Consider the following 27,441-nt stretch of genomic DNA (forward strand, 5'->3'; position numbering starts at 1 on the left):
TAGTGCGGTGGTTACTGCGATTATGATTGAACATAATGGAGAAAAATGGAAAGATCACGGACTGAGATTACCCAGTACACTTACAAAGACTTGGACTGGACTTAATGCGTCAGCCTTTTGAATCCACGGGAGATTTCAGCCAACAACTTCTGTCCGTAACAGGGATATAACGCCGTGAAGTTAGGGAATCTTTGTTGTCCGGACTAAAGAAAGACAAGGGGGCCTGAAATTAGACGTCGCTTGAAGTTAAGCTACTGCGTTAGCTGTTAGCTCGCTGTGGAATACTAACAGTGTTTTATTAACCGAGAAGTCAGCTCATAGAGAGTAACGCAATGCTGCTTTGTGTAGCGCGACATGCCAGTGACGGTGTCTTTAAATAATAGTCATAATACTCAGTCAGTTGACTGCGTTGCTAGCACCAGCAGTAATAGCGAGTGTAGTGGGCTAACTAACCGATGCTAAGCTAGCTGGCGAGCTCTCCGGCAGGGCTAGCTTGTTGTTCCACTGCTAGCCAACAGCTTCTCTTATGTGGACAAGAGGAAAGACCTTTGAGCTACTCGGACCCTTCAGGTTTGGCAGTTGCTTGCTAGTTAGGTGATTTAACTCAGCGGGGTTATCTGGTTATTCATTTTGAAAGATGATCATTGCAAATTAGCTAAATATAAATACCATTCTAGGCATTAAGCATGTTTTCTCCCCCAGACAGACTCTTGCCACCAAGCCCGCAAGAGTCATCCCGTCTGTTGATACAGCTTGGGCTGCATATTTTTAAATGTCAGTGGATTTAACTTGTAATAGATTTTAACCTGTCAGTAGCGGTTTCTTGTTTCACACAGGAAGAGGGATCTCAAATTGTGGTTATACCTTTTTAAGCTGTCAGTTATCAGTTGGAAAGACAATACCAGCTGTTTACTTTAGGTAAAGGTCGTGTTTTTCCACTGAGCACCACCTGTAACCAGACCATTATTTTTATCTTTTTTATTTGGCTATGTGGATGTTTTGCTTTTCAGCATCCCATTTTTGGCATTGACCCTGCACATTCTTGTGAGACTGTTTGGTTGGGCAACAGTCTTTTTTTAACCTTTAGCTTATCTGTTTTTAACACAAAGGTGGGAACACTTTGAAAGTGGCGCAACATTATTAAGGCAAAACAAGGACATAGGCTGGTGGACCCCTATTCGGCAAGTTCATGACATAACAAGCTCTTTGTTTTGGATCAAGCGGGACAGGATAACACAGGGGGTTGGCTACCCATCTTTGTGTTTTTGCGTCCACGGGGAAGTGGGCACCCATCCCCAGCCTCCATTTGTTTTCCCCATTGCTTGTGGGTTCAGATGTGAGGTGCGATGGGCAGCCAGGGCAGCCCGGTGAAAAGCTATGACTACTTGCTCAAGTTCCTGCTGGTGGGAGACAGCGATGTGGGCAAAGGAGAGATCCTGGACAGCCTGCAGGACGGCTCCGCTGAGTCCCCGTACGCTTACAGTAGCGGTGAGTCACACTTGTCTGAGCTTATCTGGACCTGTTGGTTTAGTTTTGCCCTCTGTGACGAGCTCCTTGTGTTGTGTTGTGCTGTGTTGTGTCATGCTTGCTCATCACAAAGTCCTAAACATGCTGGCTGTGCATTTCAGTGTGTGGACTGGAGAATACACAATGAACTCTCTTCACTGCCTGACTCTGACAACACACTCACATACACTCACGCTCACACACACGCCGCTCACATGGAAGTATGAGACATGCTAGAATGTATGTGGATGATGGTCGAGTGAGTGGACAATTTCACTAGCCAAACCCTGGTTTTCATGACCTCACAGTCCAATAACAAGGGACTAGGTTTAGATCAAAATATAGGGCTGATATTGGCCTTTTATTAAAAGTCAGATATCATCCACCTCCAATACGATGGCGGTTCCTCCTTTTCTTTACTCAACAGCTTCAGAGGTGTCAGTCTGTAAAACCTGCAGTGAAACCTGCCTTAAGGAGCTGCTGACCAACCTTAAAGAATTAGTCTGGCTTTCACTGGAGAGTTTTAGTGTCCTATGATGGTCTAAATGCTGTTTCAGATGCTTTTCCATCCTGACCAGAATGGATTTCTGGGGGAAACATTAAATACTTGTAATTATTTGCCATAAAAATGGTCCAGTTGCAAGATATTCAACAGCGGCACAAAATATCAACAGCTTGAAATGGCAACTTCAGTACAAAAATATCAGTATTGGCCTTGTGATGCACACAAAACACACACAGCGCGTAAATCTACATGTCCATGACTAGGCGGCGTGGGTAATAACAACAGCAGATCCATTATATTCTGGTTTGTAAGGGTTTACTGCTTGTGTATGCATGCATATGGGCTGAGTGGAGGCTGCTCAACTATGGCTGTTATTCTGCTGCTCATTACTGAATGAAAACCTTTCAGGAATTTTCTCTGGGTTTGATGTGAACATTACTGAAGCAGATTAAATTAGATCAAAGCTTTCATCTGCATTCCTCACTTTAGAGCAGGTACATTTAGGAACAGCATCATCAGTTTTTAGCTGCAAGGGCATACTGTGTATAGGATAGCATGGTGTTTGCCAGCCAATTTGCCAAGTCCCACAGGGCTCCATCTAACACGGGGTGAAATACTGTGCGGGTGCTGGAGGGTCCGTGTCAGGAGGGGAAGGTTGACGGAGTCCTGCCCGGTCAGATGAGCCCTCCCTGGGTGTAGGAGCTCAGATCGCCTGGCTCTCTCACTGCTGTTGCTCTGGAGCTGACAGCCTGTATCCGATCACTGCCTTGCTGCTGCAGTAAGCTGGTGGTCCGTGGCTTCAAAAAAAAGATGCTACACACACACACACACACACACACACCCACCCCCACTCCCATCAAAGGGAAGCCCTAGAAAAAGAGGATAAAGAGAGGATAGGGCAGAGGAGAGGAATAGAGAATAAGTAATGCCTTAACAGTGCAAGGTTACTCCCTCTATGCTAATAGATATATTGTATGAATCCTGCACCAGAGGGAGCCGAGCAGCATCTTGGGGTCACTCTCTGACAGTGCTAGCCAGGCTGGTATGAGTTTGTCAAGGAAGAGAAGAGGGGGAGGACAGCAGGGAGAAGGGAAGTACGTCCATCACATCCATGCAGCCTAATTAGAGCCAGTTCTCCACTTACAGTGACTGGACTTGAAATATCAGCTGCTTGCTTACTTCTGCCCCAAAGGTAAAATGTGCATATCTTCATAAGAGAAGATGTTTGCTTGCAGCACAGTCCTCACCAGAGATGATTCCCCAAGCATCCATTTCATTATTGAGATGAAGAAAATCTCCATCTCCCCCTTTCAGAGTGACAACAACTGTTAATGAAAAATACATCAGTTAGTAGCATGACCCCTTTTTGCCAGTGCTAATCTAATAGATTCTGCCAAAGGGTGGCGATGCCCGTCGGCATTTGGCAGCAGTGTGAAGGCACTTGCTCAGTTCATGTGTGTTTGTAGATGTAAGGGACTCTCCTGCTCTCCCAGTAGGAGGCCAGACTGTTTCATTGCAGAAATTGAGGTGGATTTAGAGAGAGAGTTCTTCTTCGTTACAACATTTTGAGATTTAGCAGTAGAGTTCCATGTGTTCACACTGCAAACGACTTGGTTTATGGTTCTGTCTATTCTGACCAATTGTGGACAGGGTCAGAGCACTGTTTGCATCTATGTAGGGCCTGCAGCTACACAGTTTTGAACAGTAAAATCATAGAGTTCTTGCTGCTTTGGTATTAGGGCTGGGTATCGTTTAAAAAATTCCGATGCCAGTACCAATACCAGTACCCTTAAAGTGATACCGATACCAATAGAGTACTTCATTCGATACCTTTTTTTTCCTTTTTTGTGGCATCTCGGCACGCTGAACTGCCAACTCCGTCACACACACCGCGCTCGACTTCACCACAGACTGTATGGGTTGTAGCTGCTGCGGTAGCGGGCCAATCACAAGTCGCATTAAACCGAAGAACGCTTGCGGTGATTGGCTGCGAGCAAAACCATACAAATAGTCATTTTTTTTCTAGATCTGTGTACAAGAAGTATCGAATGCAGGTATCGTTTGACTGGAGAAGTTTTGATACTACTTGGTACTGGGTTATTTCGGTCGATACCTTAAAGGTATCGAGTACCGATACCCAGCCCTATTTGGTATTGCCTTTAATATCATTACATCGGTTTGATGAGTTAACGTAGCTAGCTAGTGAGGCCTAATTATCTAGGATTCATCGAAAATAAAAACAGACAAATTTCATTAAAATGACTTCAGAGCACTTACCACCAGACCCCAACGATGGATGCGAGCATTCTTCAAGCCTAGTTTTTGAGACCTTTATTCCTCTAGTCTTTCAAATAGAAGTTGTACAGAAGTGGGAAGTTTTGAATGACTGTAATCAACTTCTCATCCATTTTGCACTTACCAAGCAGAACTATGGTATTGTTGATGATCACATTGGTAGGGAAACAAGGATGTGCGGCAATCTGATTGGCTGTTGACAGTCGATGAAAGTTCAGTCTCTGCCAACTGCCAACACATTGTCCACAGTTTCCCTGGTCGCTCCGCTCTGTGGGAAATGAGTGGGCCTCCAGTGACTTGTTGATCGTGTTGCTCGCAGTGTGAATGTATGGTTTGCATATTTATCACTCAGAACTCATCTAGAGACCCTCTTTTCATTAGCCTTTCTTTCTCGTCACCCCTAATTTATTTCCCTCTTTATTTCCCTCTTTTATTTCTAGCTTGCCTGTGCTGTTTTTCTGCTGTTCTAAACTGTGCCATGATAGCCGTGTAAAATGCAGTTAAACACCTGAAAACCCCACATTCAGGCAGTTGACAGGCAGTTTGTCTTCAGTCGGTGCTGATGCGTTAGATCTAGATTTACCTCAGGTAAATGGTCCCCATGATTCTAAACACCGAGCCCATGGATGGCCGGCCTTGTAAAGACGAGCTCTTTGCCAAAATGTGAGCCGGGCCAGCTTCTGAGAAGTCTTTAAAACAGGAAGCCGTCCTAATTGATGCTAGCAAGATCAAAAGCCTTCAAACGGCTTCATTAAATATGGAGGGCACAGTGGAGCACGGCTGAATGCGCTTCATCAGGGATGTTTGTGCAGACAGAAGCGCTGCTATTGATTTCCATCCCTCCAGTAGAGAGAAAGTAGCAGGGAGGGAAGGGGAATGCTTGTGAGGAAGCTAAATATTTCAGGAGGAGCAAATCGGGGAGAAAGAACAGATTTTGATTGGACAGCGCTGCCCTCAGGCTATGATTGGCTCCCTGCCTGATTTGGGGCGGCCAATTGGAGAGACCGCTCTGTCTCATTTCCTCCTCAGTGATCAATGCTTATGTGCATCATTGATCTTTAGTTTGGTATTTTCAAAGCAAAGCCAGTCAGCCTAGTTTGGTTAATTATCTGTGACGACTGCAGTTGATTTGTTGATTTGTTGATTTATTTAGGTTATAATTAGAGCTGCATAATATGGACAAAAAACACCCACTGTGCCTCTTTTTTATTGGCTGGGCTTGTCTTATTTATGTATGGATTATATCATACTTGAATGCCAATTTCTGCTTGTTACAAATATATAATATTCAGATTATAATGTAGTTATTTTTTTTGCTATGATGCTGTTGGACATTGATTATTTATAAATGTGCCAATTAGGCATTGGCTTCTTAGATCTTGTGTCACCATTGTGTTTGTTAATATGACTTATTTAAACAGGTTATCTGGTAATTCTACTCTGCAACTGTAGTTAAAGTGCAACACAAGGAACCAAAAAGAACATGTTATCACTCTGTAAATGTTTGGAAGGCCAGAAGAGTTTTGTAGAAGACCAGTTTTTGAACACTGGCCTGTTCAGTATCCTTCCATTAATATACAAGCTTAAACCAAGAGTTGGGCTATAGGCCTAGCCAAGTACGCAGTGTTGTCATGCCCTATACACTAACTTTATTTACTTTTTTACAAGAGACTTTGCTCTTATTGTTATTCAGATCGAGCTACATTAGACACATTATTGACAAAGCGCTCCCACAGTGGGTGAATCTAAATCTATCGGAAAACACTGCCAAAAAACACTCCTAAAGCGTGGGACAGGGTGCACACTCGCTGCTGGTTTGGTTAAGTTTCAATTTGTTACTTCCTGTCCACCAGATTGATTTGGGCAAATAGAGCGAATCTAAAGGAAAGCGTTTCAGTTAGCGGGGATGGGATGCTCTTCTCTATTGCAGCTCCATTTTTTGATGTAGGATGATAACACGGGTGGAGTTTTACATAAAAGTTTTGCCTAGTGCAGTTCTGTACTTGAAGTATAAATAGCTAGCAGCAGGAGTGACAACATGGAAGATAAATTTGTCCTTTGTTAGATCTTTTTTACACACCTAACTATTGAGAACTGTGAATAGAAAATCCATTGTCAAAATAATCTTATTTCGAGATCCGTAGTTTGATTTTGCTTTTCTTTCAAACTAGCAGTGACACTTGTGTTCCTATATGCCGTGTTTTACTGCGGCGATACACAGTGTGCCGTCAGCAGGTGAAGTGCTGTCAGACCAGTCTATCTGCCACTTCTCTCTTTGTCCCGAGGCTTGAATATTAATGCAGCCTTTGTAATGTACTGTTCACTCGCTCACAAGTCCAGAGTTGCAGAATGATCAGACCTCGCCTAACTTCCTGCCTCATGCTGTTCTTGTTATTGTCGACATTTAGTTAAATTGTGTGCAAGTTAAATGAATAGACAAACTCGTTTAAGCAGCACTACCTGGGTTTCATTCTGATAAATGAATTTGTGTCATCATTATGTTGACTTACCATTCGGTAGATTTAACAGTTTGACGGGTGGAAGAACACTCAAGTTTGTTGACAGACAATACATGACGACATATGACATGCATGTAATTCAATACCGACAAGGCTGTTGGTTTGCCTGAGGCAGGCAGCTTGCACACCCCACCGTCATGTTATATCACAGGATTTTCAAATCTTAAAGAGCTTGGCCTTATAAAAAAAGACTGCCAGCCCACCCGCTAGCATTTCAAATGCCTCTCACTCTCCAGTGACACTCTTTCACCCGCTCTCATCCCCAATTCAGCCTCTCTCTTTTGACTGGGATTTGTACTGAAAAAAAGGACTGTTGGTCTTTGACGTCTGAAAGTACCGGTCTAGAACCAATCTGCATCGTTTCCTCAACGCTATCTTCTCAGTGAATCATGTATGCCGTAATTTGTGTTCATAAACTCGTCATTTCTCTCTACCCATTCTTGCTATGAAGCGATACCTAGATATTTGACATGTTAAATTGTGGCTGCTTGTTTTTTTATTCATTGTGCAGTTGTTGTCAAGGGAAATAGTTTCTAAATGTATTCTTCAGTCTACCGAAAATGACTCGTTCCTTGTTGGCCCTCCTCGTTGAAATTGCAGGACACAGCTTGCCGAGCCCCTTGGTTTCTAACACGGAAGAAATCAAGTAGCCATCATTTCCTTTCTTCTATTTGACTAATTTCTATTAAAAAAAAACCCAAAAACGGCAACCTATAACAACCTAACCCCACACACGTTTCCCCATCATCCATCACCTCCGCCTTCATCGGTCCTTCAGGGGGGAAATCAGATTTTGATAGTTGCAGTTGGACGATACAAATAATCAGGTGCCTAAGAGCAACCATATTTACAGAGACGGTAGTGTCTACACTATGTAAACATATCAAACATGTTTTATAAAACAATGTGATAACTGTTCAGTTATGTTATTACTGCATATCTATTCATATCTATTCACATTCAGTAGCCGCAAACAAATATTGAAATACTTTACCGATAGTAACGTCAACAATAGACCTACTTTAGTACTTTTAACCTAGTACTTTTAGCTAAACAGACAAGTTTGCCATCATTTGAATTTTCTGTGAAATGTTTACCTGATGCTTGACTACCAAAAAATTGCCAGTTCTCTTTCAAAAGTTGGCTAACTCGCAACTCAATGTCGGCACTGGGCCAACATAAGACACTCGACTGTGGCGGATGACGGCCAAACCGAAAAAAAGCCACATCTGAATCGCTCCTCCTCATCATCCCTTCTCATCTTGGAGTGTTTTCTGGAAGGCAGTGCCAATGTTCACTCCAGTTTTGGCTTGGAGACGGTCGCTTTCCTTTTTAGCATGCTTGCCTATCTCCAAGCGATTAATCAGTTTCTTTGTCCTTTGATTTTTCCTGCTGTTGCTGCTTCTGTAATCATGAAACCCATCACTTTCTGTGTGGCAGAGGATGTGTTTTCTGGGGAAAGCACCTACCTGGTACTGGGTGTTTACAACAGCAAATGTAAAAGCTTTCATGAACTGGGTATATGTTGAATCACTATTGTATGGTATCAATTAACGATAGAGAGCAAAACTGACATTTATTTATGTAAAAAAAGTAGCAAATTATTACTTTAAATGTGCCTTTTATATTTAGCTTAGTCAGCCAATACCACCTTGACTAAAACATTCACTGTGGGAAACGATGACACTGAAATGGGGAAACACACGCAGGGACACGTTGATTTAATTGTATACTTATTCATAGATTTGTTTTACTTGACTGCGTGGACTTACACTATAATTTAAAATGTTAAAATGCTATTCCTTGCACATTTAAATGCAATGTTTCCGCACACCACACCGCACGCACTGCATGGATGAACACATAGGGGAACGGTGATATATATCATGACGACTGGGGGGAGGGGGAACGGGGGTTTACAAAACAATTTTCGAGGGGGTTTCAAGATTAATTTTTCACGTTGCGATAAAAGGTTTTGAATTTCACAGTCGGCTGACACTGGCCATCAGATAAAGCCAGCCTTGGAAGGGCGAAGCCTATTAAAATGCAAAAGCGGGTTGAAAAGACACTTTTCAGAGCAGCTGCTAGACAAGGAGAGGCCAGAAGTGAGACTCTTAAATCTTCTTGTTTCATTCAGCAGCCTAACAATGGAAAATCCCCCAGTTACTACCAAAGCATAGCAGTCTATTGTTTCACTACAGCAATGGACTAGCCTATTTATTTTGACGGTGCACCATCCATAGCCAGCAGTTATCACGCTGGATGCAGTTCAGCTCAGAGAAAACCCCCCTATAGTGCCTTCCTGAGAGGGAGAGAGAGAGAGAGAGCGAGGGAGTATATTTGTAGGTAGAGGAAAAGCTGAAACCGGCCTAATCCTCTTGAAAGATGCACAGACTGACACACCGCCGGTTGACTATTACCATGGCGCTCGGCAATAAAAGCTCATCTCCACGCTGTCAAATCAGATTTTATGCACTTTCTTTTCATTCTTTTTTCTTCCTTCAGCTGCCTTTTATTTCTTTCTTTCTTTCTTTCTTTCTTTCTCCACCTTTCTTCACATTCTATACATGCATCTGTAAATGTAATATATTTGATATGGTTAAGAGTAGTTTTTTTTTTTTTTTTTACAAAGCACGTCTGCATGTTAGACACTTTCTCTACATATGTATGAGGTTTTGTAGCCTTTTTAGCGTGAACATGACACATTCTGCACATCATAAACTGTAAATTCACATATTTGTTTTTTCATATCTCTATATTCTCTCTCATTTGTGTATGTTGTCTATATCACAATATTCACACATTTTCTCAGTATATTTTTATATACATATTTTCATTCTTTTTCTCTTTGTCTCAATATCTTCTGCTGATATTTTGCACACCCTTATAATGCTGCAGCTCATATTTTTCATACTTATTTCATTCCTACGTTTCCACTTAAAAGATTCTTGAAACGTTTCTTTCTTGTATCCTATTATTGTTTTGCTGCTGCACTAACCTAGTTCCACATTATTCATCATTAGTTTCATCTGTCTTACACACTCTCTCTCTCTCTCTCTCTCTCTCTCTCTCTCTCTCTCTCTCTCTCTCTCTCTCTCTCTCTCTCTCTCTCTCTCCAGCTTGTGTTCCTACCAGTTATGCTCTCCTCACTAATTTGTCTCCTTCCCACCCTTACGGTTGTCATGATGGTGGCATTTCTTTGCTCTGACAACCATCGGCTCACGTTTGTACATTTCCACAGCAGCGTATGCCTCTGAGGTTGAAAAAATGACTCATTCTCATATTCTTGCACTGTTGTGTATGCTTGGGATTTTTTTCAAAAGCAACGAACATGCTACACACCCACAACACACACACACATACTCTCCCTCCAGCGTTGAGAATGTCCTGAGAAGAAGCAAAGTCACCCGACTCCCAGAATAGAAGCAGCAGCGTCCAGCTTAGGGAATCAGACATCAGAGAAGCTATTGATTATCTTGGCTGTCTGAACGAGCCCTGGCAACAAGAGGAGAGGAAGCACTTGGTATGATGCCCTGCACTCACTCCAATTCAATTAGGCTAGCCTGAGCTCAGCACTTTAGCTCAGCAGTCTTTATGTTGCCTGGAAAATTGGAAGATATTGGTAATGTTGTTAGCCAGCAGCTGCTACCTGCCAAAGCCCTTTGGTCACTAACAAAAGCTGATGCAGTCGTGTGTAAAGTTTGGAGAACTGGGATGACTTGCTCTTAGGCTGCATCTAATTAAATATTGCTGTATGGTATTATGGTAATGGGAAAATCTGCTTTTGTTTTTTTCTAGGAGTCTACATTTTCACTTTTGACAGTAGATGACAAAATGACAGTTATCAGTTAATGCTGGTGTATCCCAACATACATATACTAACACTTGTTACTGCAAGTGCACAGGCCAACTGTTTTTGGATGGTGATGGTATGAAGGTTTGACAAATAAGGGTTTTGTTGGCTGAAACCGATTTTTTACTGAAGCTGCCAATAGTAAATGTTCTGTTTTGTTATCTAATATCTTTAAATTTGGCCTGTTTCATGCTAACTATTCCAAGGATTCAGTGTTTCCCCCGGGATTTTATTCTGGCCAGGATGGAAAAGCCTGTGAAACAGCATTTAGACCATCATGGGACACTAAAACTCTCCACTGAAAGCGATAATAATTGAAATTCTGGCAGGGTGAGGCAGGTTTCATGGAAAGTTTTACATAATCACACCCCTGAAGCTTTTGAGGGGTGAAAAAGGGAAGGACCTCCATCATATCGCAGGTGGACAACACTGACTGTCCGATATCAGAATTGCATTATAAGGTGGTACACCTGTTTGGTCCGAAAGTACGCTGACTCAGTGGGTAAAAACCACAAGAACATGGTGAGCAGATCCAGACACAGACATGTCCAGACATGCAGCAGCAGGCTGGCAGGTGTAGCAGGGAGACTGCAGTCTGCCAGAATATAAAGATGTGTTGGCTGCCTGAGGCAAAACACTATCAGAGCAGGAAACTACCATGACAGGTGACTTCTCACTCTGTGTAACACTTGTCAGAATTCAAAACTGAAAGTAGAAAGATGGAGAATTTAGTACAGGGTGCCTTGGATGAATACAATATTGTGATTTTAGATGCTATTTTCAAATTAGTTTTTTTGTTTGTTTGAATAACTGAAAATTAAAACATTGATCTTGGACATTAAACAGGGTTTTTCTTCTCATTTCAAGAGCCATGGGTTGATTGGCATAGGGGAGATTAAAGAGATGGCGAGTCTTGCTTCTTATTGGTCGGCGGGGCCCAGCATCCCACCCGTCGCCCCGGTTTAGTGTCAGTTTTCAGTTTCAAATGAAAAAATATAAAAGTTAGAATATCAGAATAGGACATGCAATTTGAACAAAACTGATCTAGACCTCTTGACGAAAGAGGAGTCTTGTCATAAAGTGAAGGTCTAAGAAGAAGAGTTTGTCTCATGTTACACACAATGGGAAACATGCAACACTTCACCCTTGATAAAAATAAGTCAAATAGGTTGTAAAAGACAAATATTGAGCTGCATTTTATGTGGCAAACTTCCTAAGCAAGCTGAAAGATTTCCACTGTGATAGCTTTTATTTTCTTGTTCTACACGGTTGTCACATTTTGTAAAGCTAATTGCAGTCCTCCTTAGTGTGTTGTTAGGTAAAACTACACTTAGGTTCAGTATAAGTGCCTCAAATAGGTCGTGAGTCATTTTGTCAAGCGTCAGCTCAGCTTCTCTCTGAAACCAAGGTATTGTAATCTTGATTGATGTTGGCCTTCCTGATGTATCCATTTGCCTAATGCCTTCCTCTCTCTGCCCTCTCTCCATCCAGGTATTGACTATAAAACCACCACCATTCTTCTAGATGGGAGGAGAGTGAAGCTGGAGCTTTGGTAAGCACCCATCACCGCTGAACGGACCTGTTGTTGTCTGTACAGTGTAGAGCGTCCCTCCTCAGTATCGCACCTCTCTACACTTACACAGGGCTTAAAGACCTCCGGACGTTTTAGATTCACAAACTATTTTCATCAAAAAAAAAAAAAAAACTCCACGTGGGTTTTTGTTTTTGATGCGCTTTATCCAATCATATTCAGCGAAGCAAAGCAATATTTTACATTTACCATTGGAATGCGAGCAAGTTTTTTTTTTATCCAATGAACAGCAAGCTACTTTCTATCACAATGTAGCACCGATTCCGTGGTGTAGCACAGCTGAAATATGGAAACAAAGTTTATGAAAGCTGGTGAAGATACACGCGTCACTGAGACAGGAGTAAAAAACAAACGGCGATAGGTATGGATTGAATGAACGGGTGGAGACGGGAAACCGTTGACACTTGGTGCGACAAATTAAGGGAACCGGGTGTTTGTTCTGCACTGTGTGCTCAACCAGCAGAAAGAAAGTGCTCTTTCCACACGAGGTAAATCCCAGACACAACGCTGCTATGCGCGCACTTCAATATCTGAGCACACCGGGAGCAACAGTTACAGCTGCCGCTCCAGCAGCAATGACAGACCGGAACGGGATCTGTCTTTCACAATTTACAATCTTCATTCAGCATAAAAATGTGGCGTTGCTTTGGCTGTTCTCTACAGAGCTGCCCAGGGGTCACCTGGTAAGAAAAAAATAATTGATGTGGAAATCCATACGGGCACTGATTGGTAAACCGTGCACGACTCCATGCGCACGGATTAGTAAACCGTGCCCTCGAATTAGTAATCAGTGCACACAGAGTCCTAAACCATGCCCGCGGATTAGTAGACCATGCACACGGATTTATAATATGTACATTGATAACGTCAAACAGGGACAGCACAGCGGCCCACAGAGTTGCATATAAAATTTAATTAACATGCTTTTTCTACAAGCATGATGTATAGGGAGTAAATAGGTTTCATATGGTCACCAAAACACACATCGGATCATAAATTAGACCTACTGATGTGATTAATCAATGGTTATGGTTCACATATGGTCTAGGTGCCTAATGGCTATTACAGCTCACTATATGTATGCCGAGCTGTGTGTAATGGCTCTGGCTCACTGTATATAGGCCTAAAAGTCCCTCTTTGATGTTATCAACGTAGATATTACAAATCTGTGTGCATGGTTTACTAATCCGTGGGCACGGTTTAGGAGTAAATTGTAAGAAAACCGTGCCCACTGATTTCCGCATCATTTTTTTTTTGTACCAGGTGACCCCTGGGGGGCTCCACAGTTATCCTTATTGCACTAGGTTTAGTGCAATGAGGATAACTTATTGCACTAATCAGTCAGGAACATTTCAGGCTCAGAATGTTTTTTTGCTTCAAGCCCTGCTTACAATCACAAAGTGCTTCACATTTGAAAATGAATAAAACAGATAAATACACAGAACAACATGCACCCACTAAATAAGACATCCAACAAGACGCACGTCAGATTAAGAGAATGACTGACAGAAAAGGTGGATCTTTAGCAATTTCGTAAAAGCAGGGACCAAGTTGGCTAGTCCAACATCTACAGGGAGTCTAATGCACCTCTTCACCTTTTATTTTAATGTCGGACCTTGGAACAGGCATCAGGTCCTGCTCAGAGGACCTGAGTGAAGACACAACTCGCTAGTATAAGTCAGAACCTGACCACACAACGCCTTGTTGGTCATCAGAAGAATTTTAAAATCAATTCTGTACTTGACTGGCAGCCAATATTGGGAGGAGGCCAGTATTGGTGTAATGCACGGTTGGTACTGAGCAACCGATTGGCTAAAGCTACTGCTACTGCTGTTGGCTTGCTGACTGGTTGGGAGGCTGTTCAGACTACGTGACGGAACAAAGATGGCCGTCATACATGAAGACGAGGGATCACATTACCCGATTCTGCCATTCAAAAACGTTTGCCCATTAGTTCAGAGCAGATCACTGTAAATAAACTTACAAAATACCTGTTCTATTGCTGATGAGGAATTTTGTATAAAACTTATGTGGACTACGTGATTATGGGTTAGAACAATATATCGATATAAATATAAACCAATATAAAATAGGGCTGGGCGATATATCATATAATATCGATATTGTGATATGAGACTAGATAATGTAATTCTTCCTGGTCTTAAAGGCTGTGTTGCAGTAAAGTGATACAATTTTCTGAACTTATTAGCCGGTCCTGGCTGAGAAAAATGAACAATGATTATTGGCTTTACCTGCTCATCATATCCACACTTATTACTGATTACACATATGATTACTAATCATCTTTACTAATTAAAAAAATTTCTTGTGTGTAAATATCTCATAAAAGCACGAATACTCATCCCCAAAATATCGTCACATTATTGCTATTGAGGTATTCGGTCTAAAATATTGTGATGTTTGATTTTGTCGATATCGCCCGGCCCTAATATAAAGAGATGCGTCAGAGGCATCTAAGTGTTAGAAGACTACAGCACACTGCAGTGCTAGGAAAGGCCTGTTTTGTGGAAGTGGGCCAAGGAATTTGACTCCTCAGGGGAGAACCAACGCCTCATCTTCCCTGTAGAGAGAAAACTTTAAAGGCAGGCGTATGCAGAAGACTCTTTATTTCTGCTTCCTCAGTCTTTCTCTTTCTCATCACTGTCTCTAATCTCATCGTTCCTGCTCTCTCGCTCTCTCTCTCTCTCTCTCTTTCTCTCTCACACTCTCTCTCTCTCTCTCTCTCTCATGACTCAGACTCCTCTCGGTCTCTCTCTCTGAGGTGACACAGAGAAGGGAAATTGCAGGTAAAAAGAAAAGCAGGAGCCTAAATACCCAACATCCATCACTGTCCACCCCTCCCACCCAATCAGCGGTGGGAATCGTCTCGTCGTCAGCCTCACCAGCCACTCGGCGGCGGCGTTTTCAACCTGTCGGCCAATTACCACACAGTCGCTTAACAAGATGATTTCTCTCTCTCCCAAGATTTTATCTGACCGATGGGTGGCATAGAAATTATTACTATCAATTCAAGAAGCTATAATCAGTTAGACCAATACATAAGTCATGCTGGACATTGGCTGACCTCTAGTCAAGAGATTTCCCCTCTCAGCACTCAGTGGCATGGACACACACACACACACACACACACACACACACGTAGAGTTTGTGAAGCTTGGTGCCTAGTGTGAATGTGTTTTACACTGTGTACCCCCACCGTCTCTACAAACAGACCTCCATGACTCTGTAGATACTCAGCTAGTCTTTCAGCGTTACGCTAAGCTAACAAAGCCCAGAACAGGACAATAGCCAGGGAGCTGTGAGCTAGCACATCCTCTCTGATATTTATTACACTAGTAGTCATCGTAGCTAGGATGGCCTGGAAATTGCTAACTGTTGCTGAGTGGTCAAATCAAGTGATGTCTGATTTCTTCAACTTGCTGAATTCTGATGTCACCAAGGGAGTACCTATGGTCAAGTATAGGGAATGATATATTCATTTCAAATAAAACTAGCAAAATGAAGGTGTTTCATCACACAAGTCATCTTGCGATCACAACTCTTGAAAAGCCATGGCATGACACAACTACTTGCTAGATTTCTTTTGATGGTGGTGTTAAAGATGAACTCAAATGCATCACTAAGTGCATGTGTGTTAAATGTGAACAAAAAGAACTGATCAGGAGAAACTCCACAGAAAGTCTACAGAAAATTTCAGTCATGGCGTCTTTACAGCTTGAATGCGTGAACACTTATTCATCGCCTGTTTAACCAAGCATCAGCCGTGCGTAGCTCATGTTGTGGCGCACGTTGCTACTGTGAGCCAAGGCTAAAAGTTTGATTACTTGTAACATTACTAAGTGATCTTGGGTGAAAGTCAGTCCGGTTTTCCTATGTATTGTCCTGGATTCTGAGACGTGCCACCGTTTATAGCTCGCTCCTCAGTTGGCTGCCAAAAAAAAAGACGGGTTTATTGGTTTCCTGGCAGTTGTACAAATCTGTATTGACTGTAAATCTCTCCTTCAACCTCTTCCTCTCCTTCTGTCTCCAGGGACACCTCAGGACAGGGGAGGTTCTGCACCATCTTTCGCTCCTATTCCCGCGGGGCTCAGGTGAGGAAACGAACCACTTAAACAGACTTAAGTAGGAAACCGCTCCAGCGCTCTGTGAGTTCTCTGCTTGTTACTGCAGGGTGTGCCAGCGTATCAGAGGTGGACGGCAATGAGTAGCCAGTATCTGTTTTATTTTTAACTATCTGTTTATTGTTTTTATGGGCAGAATAAAACAATAACATCAAGAATATATACATTCAATTGTACCCTTCTTGCTCACCTAAGGAAGAGTTGCTCTTCTGTTTTTCCTTACATATCACACTAATGCACGAGCATCACGGTCATCGAACTGTGCGCTTTCCACCACAGTTTCCAACTATTTACTGATGTCATTCCCATAGATCTAGATGCAGATGTCACTTTAGTCACTGTTCCTACCTAATAATGAATCCTCTTTCAAAGTCACTTAGATCTTTTCCTCTTGCCATCTTGAGCCAAAATTGAGGTCAGCTGGGCCAGCTCGGCATTTTTATACATGCCACAGAGCATGACAGGATGTTAATTGATTAATTGTATCATGCAGTACACCTGTATGGAAGCATCTGCATTTGTTATGTTTCTCCACTCATTCATTCAGGTTTTTCCTTTCATTTGTCACCCATCTGTATATAACAATACACATACAGAACTGTAATAGGAGTAATACGACTTGCCGTTGATTCTCTGTGTGTGTGTGTGTGTATGTGTGTGTGTGTGTTCTCTCCAGGGGATCCTGCTGGTGTATGACATCACCAACCGGTGGTCCTTCGACGGCATCGACCGGTGGATCAGAGAGATTGATGAGGTGAGTCGGAGACGGGGATGGATTGATGGATTGATGGATGGATGGATGGATGAGAGGTTTGATGAGGGCCTGACGGATGCTGGCAGTCAAGTTTGGGTAGGAGCGCTTCCTGGACTCAAAATTAAGTTTGTTTGAGGTGCTCTTTGGATAGGGATACATGTAGACACAAAAATACAAAAAATACTCCAAGGCACTCTCTTTAAACCAATTAAAATGTCTTCCACTTGGACATGGTGTTGTGGCCTAGAGAGGGCCACAACACCATGTCCAAGTGGAAGATTCCTATTGGTGGAATACCACTAGAAAAGGACCAGGTGTTCCATGAGATCTGTTTGACTTCCTGACGAAGGCTTGATGCCGAAACGCTTTGAAGTTTGTTTTTAATGTCTAATATGACCATGCCATGACAATAAAGGCATTTTAATTGGTTTAAAGAGAGTGCCTTGGAGTATTTTTTGTATTTTTGTGGATGCTGGCAGTGTTGAATGTTTGGGAGTTTAGGAGCCCAGACAGATCTCACTTTGGGAAAAGAAGTGGGAAGATCAGACCCGGTGAAGTCCCAGTGTCAACTCTCATGAAAGTTTAGTAGAAGAAACGGCCTTTCATTCCAGTTGTGGATGATTTGGATCTTAAACTAACTCTACTTCGCCTCTGTCAAAATTTGCCACCAGGACAAATTCCTGTTATTGTACTTGCAGTGCAGTTCCTGTTATTCTACTGTCATTTATTGTACTTGGCGATTACAGCGATTCTGTGTCTGATCAAATTTATTTCTCATCATGACTCATGTGGTCTCTGGTGGCTTTTTTATGGTCGCTGTGATGTCAGAAACGTAGGAGCAACAAGAACGATTCTCATTTTGCTGCTTTTGTATGTTTGTGCTGAAATCCCTGAGTTCCGGTCTGAGATGATGTTCACTTCTCGGACGTCCGGTCATGGTCTCTCTCTCTCTGACTCGCTGTCTGGAAGACTTGTGTCCGTTTCCTCACAGGAAACCACTGATCGTTACTGAGGAGGACCTGGGGCTACGTATCGTTTTAACATTTTCAACATTACAACAATTTTCAAAACATAACAGTATCTTGAATTCGACACCGGTAACAAAATGCTACTTTTTTGTTTCTTATGTTGAATAAAAACTTATTATGCAATACAATAGCCTAATATTTTTTGACGATTATAAAAATATTTTTGCTCCTAGTTTTCCCAACTAAAAGAAATTATATTTAAACTTATAAGTGTGAAATTGAATATGTTTTTTTTTCTCTTCTTCACTTTAACAGTATAAAACAATCAAAATTATCGGATTTGAACTATTAAAAATAATTAATAGCTTAAATTTTAAAGATTTAGAACTATAGCCCACTCTACACTGCATTTTTGGTTGATTTTTGATTGAAAGTTTGTTTTTCCTGCCTGTGGCACATAGTTACCTAGCGAGCCAATCAGTAGTCACTTTAGTCAAAGAACAGGTGTGGTGATTCAATGAAAGATTATATTAGATTAATCATGAAAGTACCGAACTTTATCACAGAATGTGATAAAACATTTTCCATTAGTCACTAGTATCAACGTGATTCACACCGGTGCCAAGAAAGTGCCAACCGAATCACAGTCTATTTTTATATTGTTTTGTTTACTTTGTCTATACTGCTGTTATTTTGCACACCCCCATAATGCCGTAACTCATATTATTTCATACTTTCCATTCATACTTTTCCACTGAATTGGTGGTTGAATTATGTCTAATAGCCCCCATTTGCTATATTCTTATTATTCTATATTTCTTTGCCGTATCCTATTTTGCTATTTCCTATTTTATCTGCAGCGACCCAGTTTCCCCGCTGGCATCACTGAAGTTTCATCTTATCTTTTGCTTTCAGCCTTTAGCAGTTTGCTACCAACTTAGAGAGGCCAGTGTCCCATTTACAAGGTGGGACGAGGAGTCAGAATCACTTAAGACAGAGTGTGTGTGTGTGTGTGTGTGTGCGTTGGGGGTGAGGCCTTTGGCTTATACTGCTTACTCTCATGTCCTTCCTGTTGGCTTAGAAACAAAGAGGATGTCCTCTGTGTGTGTGTGTGTGTGTGTGTGTGTGTGTGTGTGTGGCGTGCACAGCCGGGACTGAGTTGGTATTTTTGGTCTCTGGTATGTGTGTTTGAGATTTGCCTTTCCTGCTCCTCCTCCACAGACTTGTGTGGCTGGCCAGTGAAGGACAGAGAAAAAATAGAGATGGAGCAAGGAAAAGTCTCTGGATAGCGAAAGTCAAGAGATTTGTAAAGAGCATGAAAAGAGATAGAAAAATATTGCAGATGTTTTCTTGTGTTGTCTGGATAAATTTAATTCCCAGCTCTTGCCATCAGCTCTGTCTCCACTCTCTCCTGTCTCCACTGATCCACCTCTACTACTGCTGCTGCTGCTGCTGCTGCTACTACTGAAGTAACTAATTACATGTACTCACGCTACTGTAATTGAGTAGCTTTTTTGTGTACTTCACTTCAGTCAGTAATTTTACTTTTACTCAAGTACATTTTTAGTGAAGTATTGTCGCTACATTTTAAATCACATCAATGACAGAGGACAGATTTTGTCTCTCCATAAGCAACAGAAACTGAACAATCGAAAATTGACAAACTGTGGATCCATTCACAGTGAGAAGAGGAATCTGGCTTTACTTTGCATTTGCACTTTCCATTTAAAAGAATCTAGTTTGAACTTTGTCCTCTCGTCCTTTTAGAATCACAAGGAAAAGATCTCAGCTAACAACGTTCTCTTTTCTAAAAAGGAACTCAGTAACTTTTACTCTTGAGTTCATTTTAAATGAGGCACTTTCTACTTTTACTTAAGTAGGTTTTTACACCAGTACTTTTACTTCTACTTAAGTAAAAGTTCAGCGAAGTAACAGTACTTCTACTTGAGAAGGACATTCTAGTACTCTTTCCACCACTGGCTACTACTTCTACTACTGCTACTACTGCTACTTCTACTTCTACTGCTACCACTACTGCTGCTACTGCTACTTCTACTGCTGCTGCTGCTACTACTACTACTACTTCTACTGCTACCACTACTGCTGCTACTGCTACTGCTACTACTACTACTATTTCTACTACTACTTCTACTACTACTACTACTTCTACTACTACTTCTACTGCTACCACTACTTCTACTACTGCTACTACTGCTACTTCTACTTCTACTGCTGCTGCTACTACTACTGCTACCACTACTGCTGCTACTGCTACTTCTACTTCTACCACTACTGCTGCTACTACTACTGCTGCTACTGCTACTGCTACTACTGCTGCTACTACTACTACTGCTGCTACTACTACTATTACTACTACTTCTACTTCTTCTACTGCTGCTTCTACTGTTACTGCTACTACTACTACTACTACTGCTGCTATTGCTGCTACTACTACTACTACTACTACTTCTACTTCTACTACTGCTTCTACTGCTTCTACTGCTACTGCTACTGCTACTACTACTACTACTACTACTACTACTACTACTGCTACTGCTACTACTACTACAACTGCTGCTACTGCTGCTAGTACTAGTGCTATTTCCACCTGTACTATTGCTGCTGCCAGTACTACCTGGAAAAGAGTTGAGATTGGAGGAGAGATACTGGGAGAAAAGGCAGCAGGGAGGAAACGGTGAGGAGAGGCTGATGTATGGTGACGGACGGGAAGAGTGAAGGAGATGGAGGAGGAGAGAGGTCACACTCTCACTGCCATCTTCTATTCATTTAGTCAGAACAGATTGGTATGAATCAGACAGACCAGAGCCGGAGTGGCAGGACAAGATATGTGCTGCCCCGGGCATGTTGAATAAGTAACAAGCCAGCACCAGTCACTTTGTATGTATGTACTGTATGTACTCTCTCTCTCTCTCTCTCTCTTGCTCTCTCTCTCTCTCTCTCTCTCTCTCTCTCTCTCGTCTGCATGTTAGACACTTTCTCTACATATGTATGAGGTTTTGTAGCCTTTTTAGCGTGGACATGACACATTCTGCACATCATAAACTGTAAATTCACATATTTGTTTTTTCATATCTCTATATTCTCTCTCATTTGTGTATGTTGTCTATATCACAATATTCACACATTTTAACAGTATATTTTTATATTTTCTTTTTCTCTTTGTCTCAATATGTTCTGCTGATATTTTGCACACATATAATGCTGCAGCTCATATTTTTCATACTTATTTCATTCCTACATTTCCACTTAAAAGATTCTTGAAACGTTTCTTTCTTATATCCTATTATTGTTTTGCTGCTGCACTAACCTAGTTCCACATTATTCATCATTAGTTTCATCTCTCTCTCTCTCTCTCTCTCTCTCTCTCTCTCTCTCTCTCTCTCTCTCTCTCTCTCTCTCTCTCTCTCTCTCTCTCTGTCTCTCTCTCTCACACTCTCTCTCTCTCCCTCTCTCTCTCTCCCTCTCTCTCTCTCTCTGTCTCTCTCTTATACTGGTACAAATCATATCAACTGCAGCTGTATGTGAGATTTGACTCCAGTCAGTTTTCAGTATTCGTGTGTTGATATTGATGAGTTTACCTATTGTTTTCTTGGCATTCTTGTCTTTTTTTTTTTTACTTTAATAAACACCTGTACATTTTTGCAGATTGAGAGACATAAATTACCCTTAGGGTTAGACCGATATACAGTATCGCTCTGTCAATATATGGGGCCGATATCGACCATTTTGATCAGATTCCACACAAGTACTCAGTATTATTATTTAATTCTTTTTACAGCTATCCTGGGAGTCACTGGAGAGTTTTAGTGCCCCGTTGTATAAATGCTGTTTCCAAGGTTTTTCCACCCGTACAAGAATAAATATTATGGGGGAAACACCAAGTGCTTGTATTTTTTGGCATGAAAAATATAGAATATTGACACAAAATATCATCTCAGCTGCTTCATTTGAAAGATATCGATATGAGACTTCAAAAACACTTGCCCATTGCACGGCTAACTCTGTCCTCTTCTCTCTCCCGCTTCACTTTTCCCTCCCAGCATGCACCGGGAGTGCCTCGGATCCTCGTGGGTAACCGGCTGCACCTGGCCTTCAAGCGGCAGGTTCCCACGGAGCAGGCGAGGGCCTACGCCGAGAAGAACGGCATGACCTTCTTCGAGGTCAGCCCGCTGTGCAACTTCAACGTCATCGAGTCCTTCACCGAGCTGTCGCGCATCGTCCTGATGAGGCACGGCATGGAGAAGTTCTGGAGGCCCAACCGAGGTGAGCGAGGGAGCTGACCTGTGTGTTACTTTAACCACAAGTCACTTTGTGATCAGAACTCTTAATCAATAAGATCAGCAATTTTGAACCTATATATAATTTGTCTCTTCCATACCTGTAGTACTTGGACCCACAGACAATATTGTCTCCAGAGTCAGCTGTCAGTTGAAACCGCGAGCTCCGCTGCCTCTTGCTGCTAACAATGAGTCCAAATGGGATTTATCGAAATATTACCAAAAAAGCCAGTCTGTGAAAACGATATGGAGACCAACCGACATATTTCTCTCCACGGCCCGGAAAGCAGCAGCACCGCACCGTTTCCACTCAGTGGATCAACTTCTACCAAACTCTACTGTTTACAATCTGACCTGACCGTCCAAAACTAGATCACTCCGCCAGGAACCACCTTTCACCCCACAGCAGTCTGTGCTGCGGCAGAGAAAAATAGTTCTGTGATTTCCTGATTAGTGAAAGTGTGAGTAATAGCACAACTGTGACATGAAATCAAAACTAATTTTAATTTATGTACTTTGCAATTTTTCTGTTTGCTCTCAACTCCCCTGTGGAGCCTCTCCTTTTTTGGAGATATTTTGACAAACAGTTTGGACTCACTGTTAGCAGCAAGAGGCAACGGAGCTCACTGTTTCAACCAAGAGCTGACTCTGGAGTCGATATTGTTTGTGGTCCAACTACTACAGGTATGTAAGAGAGGAATTATATTTAGGTCCAAAATCGCCAAACTTATCCTTTAAAATTGTGTGGCAGGACACAATTATTCTCTGGATTTTTCATTTGTGGTTGACATTGCATTGTTTGTTTTGCTGTAAAACATGAACTCAAATGCATCATTACCAAGTGCATGTGTGTTGAGTGTGAAAAAGCTGATCAGGAGCAACCAAAGTTTACAGAAAACTTCAGTCATGGCATCTTGACAACTTCAGTTCAGTTTCAGATGCGGGTGCATGACCAGTTTGACCAGTCATGTCCGTTTCTCCTTCTCTCCTTCTGTTTCTCTGGCTGTTTGTTTCTGTTCTTCTCAACATGTACGGGTTACTCATAAAACTCACCAGCAGGATTTCTGTGATGTAATGGACTGAGACCGTCACGCTGGTGTTTTCTTATTCATAAACATGAATTACTGGCACAGTTTTACCGTTTGCATTTTTACAGTGTCACCACCCCCTTCTGCTCAGTTGCATGTCTGCTAAAAGTACAAAACACCACCTGCTCTAGTCAGACAGTATATTTTTTTTAAATGAATGTGATATGTGACAATAAGGTTAAATCGTAAAAGTGACATTGTGTCATACGGCATCATTGTCTTTGGAATCAAGTGACAGTTTTAAATAACTGATTTACACACTGAATTTACAGCTATTACTGAACTTTATGAACTTTTATGAACTTTCAGTTTCAGAAGGTTTCCATCTAATTCGATTAGGCTCATGATACACATTGTGACTGCAGCAGTCGGAGTCTGTTGGGAAGGATTTTGTCTTTCTCTGTCGTTCTGACAGATCTAGTCCGCGGTCCACTGGATAATCAGGGTGGCTGTTAAATATGTAAAGCTTAATTTTCACTGGCCGCCACCGGAACTATCGCTGAGAATAAAACGGCAGTAATGTGGCTCCTTTGCGGTAATCACAGCCCCGCTAAATTTAGGAATAATTTCAAATAAAAAATTGCAGTTACCAACAGCCAAACTGTCACTGTTGAGTTTTATGAAAAGTCTTTGAGCTAAATTCTGCTGCCATCTCAAAAAAGAAGGGACACAGTCAGTGGACGGAGCTATTCACAGTAGAAAGCAAAGACAGGACCTGTAGCACTCACAGCTCTTTGATGAATTTAGTGGGAATGATATGAAGGGGGTGGAGGAAGGTCTAAAACGTTCTGCAGCATAATCAGCTAAAAGTGGCTCAACAAGCCCAGACTGGGACGAGGTGTACTAGCAAGAGAAACAGGAGGAGGGATCTTCCATCTGATACCATCAATCTTCCCAACAAAAATAGGTTAAAACTTGTCATAGTCAGCAGAAGCATGAATACCAGCAGTGTCCGGATTCACAAGGCGATCAGCGGTGTTGAATCAAAACCTACAATTATGCTGATTAGCGCTTTCGGAGGTTCTTCATCTGTCCTTCAACTCAGGTTTTGGTGTCAGTCCCTCAGAAACTTTACAAAATAACTCCCGCACTGCACTGAACATCACAGACTGATGATGTGTAACAGTGGAAGAGGATCTGAGGGAGGAATTGCTTGATGACCGACTTCTGATTGGTCAACAACTGGCCAGAGAGGCTTCTGATTGGTCAATAGCTCAGCATCTACTGTGCATACAGAACGGCGTTTTCACACTTTGTGGAGTGAATCTTGGGGTATAAAATAATTTGGCGGCACAAGTTGATTTACTGGAAGAGTTTTAACTTTATTAAACCTATACTTCACTACATGGTTGACCATCTATCAGTTGTCCAATAGGAAGAAGACCCATGGATGAGTCATCTCCAAAATATTAAGTTGTAAATCCTACCCATCAATTTCAAAATAAAAGCTCTAAACAGGAAGTTGTAAAAACCACAGAATAAAACAAAAACCAAACAACAACCAAAAACATTTTAAAATACTTGTTAAATTAATGGCAACATTGCCTGATATAGAATGTTTATCCTTTAAAAATGTCTTGCTACTGGAAGCGAATCTTGACAAAAGAGGTCTATGTAGCGAGTTTGCTTCGCTGACCGCACGTAAAGGGGAAACTGTTTTACAAATTGGCAGCCGTCCTGTTTAAACTGCAGTTTAATTTTAATTTGATTAATGGTGCAGCCCTAGTTCCTTCATTTTCTCTAATCCCTTCCCCTTAATGCTGTCTGCTGCAGGACGCAGTAATGAGTCTGTGCATGAGCGACGTTCTGCATTCATGCAACCAGGACGCATTAATGAGCGCTAAAGTTCTACGGTTGTCTTCAGACGGGACGCCACACTCCTAGACTCCTCTCTCTCTCTCTCTCTCTCGCTCTCTCTCTCTCGCTTATTAATTCTCCCTCGTTCCTGTCATCGTTCCCTCTTCTTCGTCTGTAATTAGAGAGAAAAGCAGATGGAGGCGATGTCCCTGCGTGCCCCCGGTGAATTAATTTTTTGCGAAAGGCTCACTAAGACTCTTTAAGTGTGCCAACGCCGGGTTCCCTTGGCCTGAACTTCATCTGATGTGTTGAGTGACTCGAGCGTCGGCAGGGAAAGCTTTGCAGACGCAGATTAAGTCTTAGCTGTTCTCCAGGAAGCATTTTCAAGAGTCAGCCTCCGTCTTAAAGCTTTATTAATCCTCACAGCTTTTTTTTCCCGTAAAATTGATTAAGGTTTTTGTTCTGATGCTTTGAGTTGTGAGTTCTCAACATCAAGGAAAAGCTGAATTGCATTGCTTCAGATGATTGAAAGAAGACTATTGATTGGCGACTGACTACTACTATTGATTACAAGTTTTTTGTCATCTCAGGCAGTGCAATTAGATGTCGTTTCTTGAGTGCAACCTGTAAATCAAAGCGATAAAACAACAGAAAAAAATAATAAAACACCGCAAAAAATTTGAAATGTTTAGGAAAATGTCTGTATAAAATGTATAATATCACCCTAAAATGTTGGTGGAATTTCCCCTGAAGTGATTTGGTAGTTAAGAAAGTTTTCAGAGAAATGTTGAGAAAAGTTCAACTTGGAGAAGTGCACTGATGTCTTTTTTGTGCGAGCCAACCAAACAGAACAAAGGAGAGGCGAGGTTTGACTGTTGTTTGGCAGCTGACAGTTTAGGACAACAACAACAACAACAACAACAACAACCAGAGGGAAAATGGAGAAGGTAGTAGTAGAAAAGTTGGCATGTTAAGAGTCCGTATGGAGAACATTGGCTCTGTGGTTTCTGGTAAGAATTTCACAGTTGGACGTAAGCTGTGTTTGCTGATAGTGACAGCTGGTGGTTATAGAAACAAAGTGTGCGTCCCTCTTTGTTTTTTTATCAGCACAAATTGTGGCTCTTCTTCTTCAAAGAAAGCCGAACAGCATGAACACTCCCTTATTGTTTACCTCTTCTCTCTCTCTCTCTCCCTCCCTGCAGTGTTCAGCCTGCAGGACCTGTGCTGCCGGGCCATCGTGTCGTGCACGCCGGTCCACCTCATCGACAAGCTCCCGCTGCCCGTCGCCATCAAGTCCCACCTCAAGTCCTTCTCCATGGCCAACGGCATGAACGCCGTCATGATGCACGGACGCTCGTACTCGCTGGCCAACCCGGCCGGCGGCTCCAAGGGCAACAGCCTGAAGCGCTCCAAATCCATCCGTCCGCCGCAGAGCCCGCCCCAGAACTGCACCCGGAACAACTGCAAGATCTCTTAGTCTCTGGCCCCCCCCCTGGGTGCAGGGTGGCGGGTCGGAGAGGGAGAGACGACGGTAGGCGAGGCGGGATCGGGAGACGGATGTGCGGGAAGGTTTTTTGTCGGAGGAAGGGGGCGGAACACACCTTTACCTGGAGAGTTGCGTTCAAAGCAGAAGTGGGTCGATGTAGGGGTGGATAAAGGTGTGGTGGGAGTAACGGCGTGACAAAATAAAAGCCCTCCCCCTGCTTTGGGAACCAAGTGCTACCTCCCACCCTCGCTTTGAGATCCAGTTGGGGGGGAACAGGACTACAGCGGTGCCTCGGCCCGACACGTTCAGCACAGAACGACTACAAACTTTGGTCTCCACAGACTTGATGCTCGCTACCACCAACCACTGACGTGAGAGGAAGAGACTCTCCCAGTTCACTCCTGTTACTACATGTACAGAACAGACACACACATGTACAGAAGCCCGTAACAAACACTTGCAACCGTATTTAGTTACTCTACATCGGCACCGCTCAGTTTGTGTCATAGACCTCACCTCAAGATCAATTCTGCACTCTTTTTGAGCTGTTTATATGTCACCTTACGTTTCTTTCTTTTTTCTCTCTTTCTAGGTGTAATTCCTCCTACACTGCAAAACAATCTCCATCTTAATAAGTCA

General features: G+C 42.3%; 1 protein-coding gene across 1 annotated transcript; it reads left to right on the forward strand.

The window, feature by feature from the left end:
* Positions 1-27,441, forward strand: LOC139907839 (ras-related protein Rab-40C). The gene is made up of 6 exons (XM_071894342.2): positions 1-1,488; positions 12,170-12,230; positions 16,321-16,381; positions 17,088-17,165; positions 22,195-22,417; positions 26,519-27,441. Exons 1-6 carry the CDS (start codon positions 1,347-1,349, stop codon positions 26,791-26,793), a joined length of 840 nt encoding a protein of 279 aa, XP_071750443.1. The 5' UTR covers positions 1-1,346; the 3' UTR covers positions 26,794-27,441.

Source organism: Centroberyx gerrardi, chromosome 7 (genome assembly GCF_048128805.1).
Source record: "Centroberyx gerrardi isolate f3 chromosome 7, fCenGer3.hap1.cur.20231027, whole genome shotgun sequence".
In the NCBI taxonomy this organism is placed as follows: domain Eukaryota; kingdom Metazoa; phylum Chordata; class Actinopteri; order Beryciformes; family Berycidae; genus Centroberyx; species Centroberyx gerrardi.